Genomic DNA, 11,531 nt, shown 5'->3' with positions numbered 1-11,531 from the left:
TAAAAATAAATAAAATAAATAATTTATGATTCTACATGAGTACTGGCATTTGGGTGGAGATATCTGTAGACAAGATACATGAGAATTAGAAGGAACGTTATCTTGAACATAATTGAAATCTTATTCTAACTGATGCCACATGCCTCCTTGATATTTCTGCCAAAGACAGGTAGGCTTATTCCCAAATGACTTCCTTTTGAATTCAAAACCACCATGGCAATGAATCAGGAAAAACTTCCAACATGACTTGGTTCATTGAAGGACAGGGATTTGAAATGTAACCTTTTCTCAGTAAAGTGGATAAAACTGGAGAAACACTTTTAAAAATGCAAACAGTACTCCCTTTCAAATATTACTGATATGAAAATTTGCATATCTCAAAAGCTAAAAGAATGGGCACACACACAAACAACAAACAAGACTTTGTCCTGTATTCACTTTCCATGTTTTTTGAGACCCAATTCAAAAGTATTCCCATCACACCAACCGAGCAGAACTACCAAAAATGTTGGTTTGTTGGTTTGCTTTGTCTAACTGGAGACCTCAGGGTATTCATGAACAATCCTGATAATCAAATGAGATTCTATGCTCCTGGGATCTGCAAATCAAAGAAAGAAGTCAAGGAGTCTCTCCCAGAAGGAAACCGACCACACCCAAACTTTTTAATCCATTTAAGTGCTTTGGGGTGATTGGTGGATCTGACACTGAGTCAGTGGGTGTGGTGGAAAGGCTGAGCTGTAAAAAGACTGGAAACTCAGAGAAGACTCTCATTTGAAGACCAGCTCAGAAGACGAAGCTTTCCTCGTTGAGATCCCAGCTGGGAAACCCTGTCATCAGTGCTCCTGGAGACATGGAGGCAGCTTCACCCCACTGTGGAGGTAAGTCTCTGTTTGATGACTTTGTGAAACCTAAATGTTCATCAAATGCAACTGATGCTAAAGTCCATTTGGGTTTTTTCTACCTGCAGAGTCACCATTGTCAACTTGCACTAATGCACACGAGAATAACGATATGGCTCCTGTAGGGACACAGCTGTATCCTAGGGAGAAACTATCTCTGACCTGGCAGAAACATTCTGGGGCTGGTGCTGGACTGAAGACATGGGAAACACTTGCTATGTGAATGCCACTCTACAGTGTCTGACATACACCCCTCCACTGGCCCACTACATGCTGTCCCAGGAGTCTTCCCAAACCTGTTCTCCTCACAGGGTTTGCATGCTGTGTGTGATGGAAGCTCAGATGACATGGGCTCTTCACAAACCTGGGGATGTCATTTGGCCCCTGCCTGCATTGGCTGCTGGCTTACGCACATGGCAGCAGGAAGATGCCCATGAATTTCTGCTCTTCACCCTCAAGGCCCTGCAGAAAGCATGTCTGTGTGGGCACAAGCAGTCAGGGGCTTGCTCCCAGGATATCACCCTCATGCACCAAATATTTGGAGGGTGCTAGAGATCACAAATTAAGTGTCTCTGCTGCCACAGCCTTTCAGACACTTTTGACCCCTACCAGGACATTACCCTAGACATCATGGCAGCTCAGAGTGTGCAGCAAGCCTTGGAGCAGTTGGTGAAGCCTGAATGGTTAGAGAGGAAAAATGCCTATCACTGTGGTGTTTGTCTGAAGAAGATGCCAGCTTGCAAGACCTTGAGCCTGCAGACTGCCTCAAAGGTTCTCATGCTTGTACTGAAACGATTCTGTGTTCTCACGGGTGACAAAATTGCTAAGCAGGTGCTGTATCCTGAGTGTCTTCACATGCAGCCATACATGGCTCAGCAGAGCAGTGGCCCACTGGCCTATGTCCTCTATGCCGTGCTGGTCCATGCTGGGGTGAGCTATCGCATCCCCTCTGGCCACAGAGAGAGACACAACAAACATCTTGAAGCTTTGGAAGTTTATTGTGCACAGTCCCTCTCCTACGCTTCTCTTACTCCTAGCTTCTGCGCACTCCCAGCTTCCCTTCTCCCAGCTTCTTCCAGCTTCCGCGTACTCCCAGCTTCCAGCTTGGCTTCAGCCTCTGCCTTCGCCACTTCTTCCGCTTCTCCCTCTTCTTCAGCCCCCCTACTCTCTCACCCACCAGGCTTATATACACTTCAACCAATCAGGGGAGAGTACACGAGGTAAACGCGGACAGCTGCAAGCATAGCATGGGTACACGAGGGGGGCATGCTCTAATCACATCGTTAACTAGCCAATCATTGGAATTCGCTGGTTGTTTACTGTATAGCTGGCCGCTTTTGGCTCAGCATCAGGCGCCATCTTGACCATGCCTAAGGCTGGGGGTCTCAGAAACCCCGACATATCCCCCTTCTTTACTATTAAAGTAAGGCTTGGGACCGTGTCTGTCTTAGGCTGAGTGGTCAGCATATGTCCTTACCCGTCATCAGAGCCTGCAGAGCATGCTGCAGCTCCTGTCTTAGGTTGGTACACAGCCACCTCCTTCATTACCCGTCTTTGACTACCGGTCCAGCATCAAGAGCCATACTAATGGGGGGGTGTCAGCCTTTAGGGCGGTCATGGCCTGATGAAAGATAATTTGATCTCTCTATTGGCTAGTTTGTAGATGCATGCCAAAATGAATGAAGAGAAGGAGGCCAAGGCAGAGGAGTACCACCATAGCTACTAAGCTTGCCCGCTGTTTGACAAATCTATAAACAGAAGAAAAACCATATAGCCATATTAAGTACAGAAACAATATACATCCCAATGCAGTTACAATACAGGCAACACAAAACAGCTCTCAGGGAATAAATGCATCCCAGTCCCAAAAGTTCTTGCAAGGTATTCACTTGTTCTTAGAATGAGTCCACTCTCTGATAGAGTCTCTATGGTCTGTAAGGCTGCAGCTGCATTCTCGGCCAAATGATCGTTGTTGTCGTTGTGTCAATGCTGCTACTGCAAGGACTGTGGTGGCAATGATCACGGCTGTTGCAATGTCAAAGCCTCTTCTGTTTCTTGATAATAGCACTGGCAATTCTATATCTGCAACAGAAACTAGGACTGGTAGGAAGATAGAAATGTGCAAATTGCACAGGTGGCAAAAGAACCATTCCAGTATTGTGAGAGATAGCACACGGTTAGTGAACAGTTAAGAGGTGTTATTAGAAATGTTAGTTGGTAGAAACATAAAAAGGGAGGAAATACACAAGCTGACGTGGGAGGAAAAGCAATATCACAGCTAGGGTCAGCAGAACAAGTTGCTCTACTCTGGATCTGATTTGTAGTATGATTCCAACGGCAAAGTGCAAAAACTCCTCCTGTTAAAGCAAAGAAAGACTGGAGATATCCTTGTCACCAAAAACAGCACGACCTGAAAAATCATCAGTAGAATTGACAGGCTTGTAGAGGAATTGGTGAAAAACAAGAAAAGGAAGAATAAAAAATGTGTTAGTTAGAAGTGAAAAATATGGCCAGGCTAACAATGGCCCCTAGGTTCCGGGTTTGCCTTTCCGTCTGAGTTTTTGTTATTGGAGGAAGGCTCAGACTCGCCATTGTGAGGAGGAGCAGCATCACTTGCATGCTGTAAAACTCTGATTAGCCTTTCTGGAATCCAGACTGGAGTCTGTTGATCCTGTGGGAAAATACAAACAGACCCTCGGACCCAACGAAGGACTGGATCCGGTCCTTTCCAACAACCTGTCAGGATATCTTTCCATTTTGCCCATACTTGAGGAGTATTATGGGGATTATAATGTCGATCAGCTGCAGAATGGCCATCCCTATCCAGAGTTAAGAAATTTAGAATGAAAAGAACTAAATTAAGTTTATCTTTAGGAGACTTGTAGGAGGCTCCTATTCCCCCTTTTTGTTTATTTAAACAATTTTTTAAAGTAAGATGTGCTCTTTCCACAATGCCCTGTCCCTGAGGATTATAGGGGATGCCAGTGACTGATTGGATGTTAAATGTTTGTAAAAACAACCGGAAGCTTTTGGAAGTATAAGCAGGACCATTATCTGTTTTAATAACTTTAGGTATGCCCCAGCCAGCAAATGCTTGTAGGCAATGTTGAATGACATCTTTTACCTTTTCTCCAGAATGAGCGGAAGCCATAATGACCCCTGAAGCTGTGTCTACTGACACATGTACATACTTAACAGTACCAAATTCAGAAATATGGGTTACATCCATCTGCCAAATATGACCAGGCAGCAGTCCCCTGGGGTTAACTCCAAAGGATTGTACTGGGATTAAAGGAGCACAATGTTGACAATTTTTTACTATTTGTCGAGCCATACATTTAGATATAGGAAATTTTCTGCTCAAAGTAGTGGAATTTACCTGAAATTTTTCATGAAAGAGTTTTGCTTGTTCCTCTATGGAAAAAACAAAAATTGATTTGGTGGCCATATCTACCAAGTCATTAGCATTGGCCAAAGGTCCTGGTAAATTAGAATGAGCTCTAATATGTCCTACATAGAATAGATGTTTACGCTGTAGGATAAGGTTTTGTAGCGTGGTAAAATAAGAAGCTACCGTGGACATGGAAGAAATATGGGGTACCGTTTCAAGAACCTGTAAAGCGTTAACGATATATAAGCTATCAGATAGAAGATTGAATGGCTGATTATCTGCTAGTTTAAAGGCTAATATTACAGCTGCAAGTTCAGTAACCTGTGCGGAGTTGGGTGGAACTATTATGGTGTGAAGTTGTTTACTGATAAGTACTGCACCTACTCCATTTTTGGAGCCATCAGTAAAAATGGTTACACAGTCTTTAAGAGGCTGGACACTAGTCACTTTTTTAAAAACTATGGGAGTATTTTTACAGAATTGAATCCAGGGATGTTGGGGATAATGGTTATCGAACTGAGCTGAAGTGGAACAATATAATACTGACCAATCATCATCATTATTAATTAGCCATTTAATTTGCTGAGTGGAATAAGGAGTTATAATAATAGACGGATGGATTCCAAAAACGGTAATGCAAGATTCTATTCCCTTGAATATTACCTGAGCAATAGCTTGGGGATATAATTGCAATGTTTTAGCCGGAGAGCTAGGGAGATTTATACTTTGCAGAGATCCTCCTTGTCAAACTATGCCAAAAGGGGTATGCTTCTCTGAGATTATGATTAAACTTAATGGTTGAGTAGGATCACAACGATCAACGTAACACTGCTGAAGTCTATTCTCTACTAGCTGTAAGGATATCCGTGCTTCGGGAGTAAGTTTCCTAGGGGAATTCAAGTCAGGATTACCTTTTAATATATCGAATAAAGGTTTTAATTCCCCTGTGGATAATTTTAAATAGGATCTGATCCAGTTAATGTCACCTAAGAGTTTCTGAAAATCGTTCAAGGTATTCAACTGATCTGTCCTGATGGTCAACCTTGTTGGTCTGACTGTAGTAGCAGTGAGCCTTGTACCCAGATATTCTTGGATCTCCTCTAATTGTAATATTTCAGGAGCTATCAGTAGTCCTCTCTCTTCTAATCCTTGAGTTATAAATTGTAATGCTTCTAACAAAACTTCTTTTTCTGGATGGCAAATAAGTATGTCATCCATATAATGATAAATCAACAATCTCTTAAACTTTTGTCTAGTAGTTGTTAACGCTTTATCTACGTATATTTGACATATAGTAGGACTGTTAGCCATACCTTGAGGCAACACAGTCCATTCGAATCTCTGGTCAGGCTGAGTGTGATTAAGAGAGGGCAAAGTAAAAGCAAATCTCCAACAATCATTTTTGTGTAAGGGTATAGAGAAAAAGCAATCTTTTAAATCCAAAATAATAGTAGGCCAATTTTTTGGTAGTGCAGTGACAAGAGGGAGTCCACATTGGATGGGTCCCATAGGGTACATTTGTTCATTTATGGCTCTTAAATCATGTAATAACCTCCATTTTCCTGATTTTTTCTTTGTTAAGAATATTGGAGTATTCCAAGGAGAAGTAGAATGTTGTAAATGACCTGCTTGTACCTGCTCTTGTACTAACTTATGAGCTGCCTCTAACTTTTCTTTTGTTAGGGGCCACTGTGGAATCCAGCGAGGCTTATCATCTTTCCATATTATAGGGATTGATGGTTTATCAGTGGCCCCTAGGAAAAACCCAATCCATGAGAATCATTTTTTGGTGGAAGTAAAGGCAGTGGTTGGGTAGATCCTTGACTATGTCTTCCTAATCCTTTTTTATCATCATAGTTCATATTTTGTAACATATTTCTTACAGAAGTCCCTTGGTAAGTCTGATCAGTGGTGAGTTTCATATCCATTTGCTGCAGGACGTCTCGTCCCCACAGGCTAATAGGAACATTACAGACATATGGCTGAAATATTCCTGTGTGTCCCTCTGTATCTTTCCACGACAACGAGGAAGCACTTTGATTGGGGCTTTCTGCTACTCCTAAGCCTCTCAAGCTCTGAGCTGCTGTGATCAATGGCCAGTGCTTTGGCCAGACCATTGCTCTAATAATACTTTTGTCTGCTCCCGTATCTAATAAACCTGTAAATTCCATATTTCCCACTTTTAATTTTAGGAGGGGCCTCTGTCCCATATCCATAGTAAGGTTTATTAAAGTGGTTCCTGTTGATCCAAAACCTCCTTGTCTTTTATTTGTATTTTTACTGGGCCACAAAGAATGTCAACTGGGCAATATAAGCATTTGTGCAATGCGATCCCCTGGAGAGATGACCGTAATTCCTTTTGGTGAAGAGACCAAGGCTTTTATCTGTCCAGTGAAATCAGGATCAATAACCCCTGGGTGTACTATAAGTCCTTTTAGTGTTGAGGAACCTCTACCTAGTAATAGTCCTACACTGTTCTGTGGGATTTTTTCATGCCAATCAGTATCAATCATCTGCACCCCCATATCTGGGGTTAGTATGAGTCTGGAGGTGGCACAGATGTCCAATCCGGCACTTCCTGAGGTGGCTCTGCGCTCCCCTTCTCTGTGGGAGGATACCACCGTCGGGGAACTTGTTGAATTACCCTTTATATTTGTTGCGGGTCCCGGGGAGGGGCCCTGTCTCCCATTTTTTTGAAGTTCAGGATTCAACCCTAGGAAATTATCCTCCCTATCTCTAATAGGCTGACAGGCACTATTCCAATGACTTCCTCTTCTGCATCTTGAACATAGCCCTGGGGCATAAGGTGTAACAGATTTTACTATAGTTATCTCTTATCTTTTGTTAGGGCATTATCTCCTTGCTGCTGATTTTGTGCATCTATTGAAACGTATTGGCCTTCTCCTATTAACATCTCAACATTTCTATTGGGAAACCTTGCCACTATGTTTCTGCAAGCAGTTTCAACAGCTATTTTTTGTCACTGAGCTCTCCAATTAGACATTGTCCTCCAGATAACACTGCTCTGCATAGCTGTCTCCAATAGTCTTAACTGCGTCTTTAAAGTTTTTCTAATGGTTGATGGTATCTCCATTTGCTCCTCAAATACGGGCAGGGTCTACAAATTTTGAAGCTCTTTCTATTAGGCTTAGTTTTCTCCTACCTTTTTCCCTTGTTCTTAAGTTTTCACTACCACTTGGTTATTCCTTCCGGGGGTTCTTTGTGTTAGACTTAGCTCCCTTTTTTCCCTTGTTCTTAGATTATTTGAGCAATTATTTTCTAGGTCACCACCACTCAATCTTTCCTCACTTTATTCTCTTTAAGAGTTCTTTTCTGTTGCTATTAGATCCTGTTCATGAAGATCCCCCTTGTGGCACACTGAGCAGCTTTTCTTCTATAAACTCCGGGCTTATTCTACTAGGGTTTGAACATATAATCATACAGTGGTTTCCTTATTTCTAGTCCTTCCCCAGTGTTTCTCCCTGAGGGGTTGCTGCATTCTGAATAATGGCGTCTCATGGTTTTTTAATAGTTCCCTGAGGGGTTGTTGCATTCAGACCCCATTGTTACTAATTTGAATGGCTTTAGTTATGGCAATTACAATAACAAACAGTGGCCTAGCTGCCAGGAGCAACGAGATTACTGAAAGGAAAACTATCAAGTGTGCATTAGAATTTTTATAGCGGCTTTTCACGTACTACCTAATTGGACCGCTTCAAACGTGTTTCTACTTTCACTTTAATTAGACCACGTTCCACGCGTCAGGACCGCTGATGGCGTGTCCCGATACCCCCCGACCCGCGTTCTACGCATCAGGATCCCGATACCCTTCAACCCGCGTTCTACACGTCAGGACCGCTGATGGCGCGTCCCGATACCCGCGTTCTACGCGTCAGGATCCCGATACCTTTCAACCGGACCGCACTCCGCGTGTCCCCAGGACCGCCGATGGCGCTTCCTGACACCCTTTTTTTTTATAACCGGTTTAACTTGTATACAAAAAAATTTTTTTTTTTTCAAATATCTTACCTTGTTTTCCTTTAAAAGGCCTTCATCTTTCCTTCATGTCCCGGGTTTCGGCACCAGTTATCGCATCCCCTCTGGCCGCAGAGAGAGACACGACAAATGTCTTGAAGCTTTGGAAGTTTATTGTGCACAGTCCCTCTCCTACGCTTCTCTTACTCCTAGCTTCCACGCACTCCCAGCTTCCCTTCTCCCAGCTTCTTCCAGCTTCCGCGTACTCCCAGCTTCCAGCTTGGCTTCAGCCTCCGCCTTCGCCACTTCTTCCGCTTCTCCCTCTTCTTCAGCCCCCCTACTCTCTCACCCACCAGGCTTATATACACTTCAACCAATCAGGAGAGAGTACACGAGGTAAACGCGGACAGCTGCAAGCATAGCATGGGTACACGAGGGGGGCATGCTCTAATCACATCGTTAACTAGCCAATCATTGGAATTTGCTGGTTGTTTACTGTATAGCTGGCCGCTTTTGGCTCCGCGTCAGGCGCCGTCTTGACCATGCCTAAGGCTGTGGGTCTCAGAAACCCCGACAGTGAGCTGTCACAGTGGACATTACTATTGCTACATTAAAGCTGGGAATGGCCACTGGTATGAAATGGACGATGCTAAGGTAGTGGTCTGTGACATTACTTGTGTCCTGAGTCAGTGTGCATATATCCTCTTTTATGTCCAGAAGAGTGAACTTGAACCTGAGAGTGGAAACGTGTCACTAGGCAGGGAAACGAGTGCAGTTGGGACTGAAGACTCAGTCTTGGGAGTCACCCAAGGAGAGCTCCAGGGAGACTCCTGTAGCCACATGGAGGAGTCAGTGGAGCCGCTGGGGGGCACAGCCGCCAGAGAACTCACCTTACATCTGTGGAAGTTCCTCCAAGAACAGAACCAACCAAAGTCTGAATCCAACCCAGGAAAGTAGAATTCACTCTGTCTCCCAATGGAGTCACCACTCAGCAGTCAAAACACAGAGGAGGGCAGAGAATTCATGATAACCAGGAAATAAATGAGCCCAACAAGGCTACCAAGAGCACAGTCGGTGAGGAGTCCATGAACACTGGTATTGGAGAAAGGGCCAGAGCCAAAAAGAGGAAGAACTAGCAGGTCAAGAAGTTGCGGTGGTGTTCTAGCAATCCAGTACGAGGATGAGCCCAGGTGTGTGAACACACACACACACACACACACACACACACACACATACACACACATGAGGCACACAGAGAACCCCTAAAATGCTGGAGATGGGTAGACTCTGTCTAGATCATCCTCAGAAATCTCCCTGTGAATTTAGGGGCCAGAATTCTAAATTTCAAATGTTAGAGGTGCAAATACAATTTATATCCAGGTCTTCAGAATTATTCTGGGACCTCAGTGTTCCCTTGTAAAGCTAATGATGGTCTCAAAGGCGAAACCATGGTGACATGCTCACCTACAGAGCTCCAAATATTCAGCCAGTAGCAACTGGGCTTCCCCAGACTCAGTGACCCCCTGCTTGTCAGACCTTCTGGCCACCACTCTTCTGTCCTCTGACTCCAGCCCCCCATGTGACCCTTTCTCCATGAACAGGTTTCTCTGAAAGAGACATAGGAGCAGAGCTTCCAGGACACTCTGGGTCTCATAGGTTAGAGTAGAAAACAAAGGTAGATAAACATAGCTTAGAGTTTTTTCAAATCTATGATAATTTTCAGATCTGAGGATCAAGGGAAACCAGTAGGAAAATGTAACATTTTTATAATTAATGTGTTCATGAAATTATTTGATATGACACACTTCTTTCAAGGGATTAGAATTTGTGAATTCTCCCACATGTGAAATTGAGTGAATGACAAGTAAATTTCAAAAGGAAATTATATGTAAGCTGCAATTGTGATGTCTTTATCTTGTTTCAAGTAAGATACAATAATTTTTTGTGCCTACAATATAGTATGCAATGTTTTGATACTTGTATATATTATGAAGTCTACCACCTCCAATGTTTATTCTTTCATGTTGGTGAGAATATTCAAACACCCTCTTCTTTTTTTTTTAAAACATGGCAACATGATCACTGTCACCAGGTTGAAACTGGAGGACATTGTGTTGGGTGAAGTAAGCCAGGTACAGAAAGGAGCATTTTGATTTCTTAAAGCAGAGCCTCAGTTCTCCACCCTCACTGTGCAGATGCTCATCCCGTGGAGTTCCAAACCATTGTGAATGGCAAGTCAACGTGGAATTTGTGCCACAGAGAGTTTTCACTTTCTAGTACCCACTGTAAAATTATACAAAATAAAAATCAATTTTAACAACCAGGGATCAAAGCTTTCCTGATCTACCCATCACTCACTGTGACCTTGTTAGATCTCTGAGCCTGTTGAACCCTTTTGCCTGCTCCCACATACAAATGAGACTTCAATAGTTTCAGATTTGTTAAGAAGAAAACTTATATCGTGAACATAGTAGCCAGGCTTCAAAAGAAGGCTCATTCACACTTGAATGGTGAGCAACCTCCACATCCTCATCTGCAATTCTTACATTGTCTTAGCAGCCATGTTAATGGGGTGAGAAGGTATTGCACTGTTTCTTTGATTTGCATGAAATGGAGAACTGATGATTTTATGTAGTTTTATTTTTTTTGCATTTCCTGGTCATTATTATTTCTTCTTTTAGAAAGTGTCTATACACGTCATCCATATATTTTTATTACAATAAAATTTGTTTTTGTGGTTGCTACAAGATTTTCTGCTTTCTCATATATGCTGAATATTAACAGTTTCAGATGAAAGATTGTTCAATATTTTCTCAAATTCTGTTAGTTGTCTCTCCACTGAGGATATGGAGAAAATGAAACTCTTATTGTCTGTTGATGGGAATGTAAATTAACCGAACCAGTATAAAAATCATTATGGATTTCCCACAAATAACTAAAAGTACATATACCTTGTGATTGGTGTACCCAATCTTGGTCTTGTTTCCATGGCAGTTGTCTTCAACATGTCAACAAGATACAAACACAGACATATTTATAGTAGCTCTATTCCCACTAGCTAAAACAAGGGATCAGCCTGGTACCCAATGACAGAAGACTGGATACAGAAAATCTTCTATATATGCACAATGGTGTAGTGTTCAGCCATGACAAAAAGCATAATCTGTAGACATTTTGTTATGCTATTAGATCCAGGATCAGAAAGAGCGTACTTCATGTTCTCTTTTCAAGTTCTGAACAACAAACTCAGAAGTCTAGTCAGAAAG

General features: G+C 42.6%; 1 protein-coding gene across 1 annotated transcript; it reads left to right on the top strand.

Annotated features, from left to right (window-relative positions):
• The first annotated feature begins 850 nt into the window (after positions 1-850).
• On the top strand, positions 851-9,222 carry LOC124982257 (ubiquitin carboxyl-terminal hydrolase 17-like protein 22). The gene is given in 4 exon segments (XM_047548558.1): positions 851-878; positions 968-1,096; positions 1,099-1,829; positions 8,983-9,222. Coding segments are annotated over 4 exon segments (1,128 nt in total).
• The last annotated feature ends 2,309 nt before the right edge of the window (positions 9,223-11,531 follow it).

Source organism: Sciurus carolinensis, chromosome 4 (assembly GCF_902686445.1).
Source record: "Sciurus carolinensis chromosome 4, mSciCar1.2, whole genome shotgun sequence".
NCBI lineage: Eukaryota > Metazoa > Chordata > Mammalia > Rodentia > Sciuridae > Sciurus > Sciurus carolinensis.
Note: the sequence above shows the minus strand (reverse complement) of the source record. Positions and strands in the feature narration are given on the sequence as shown.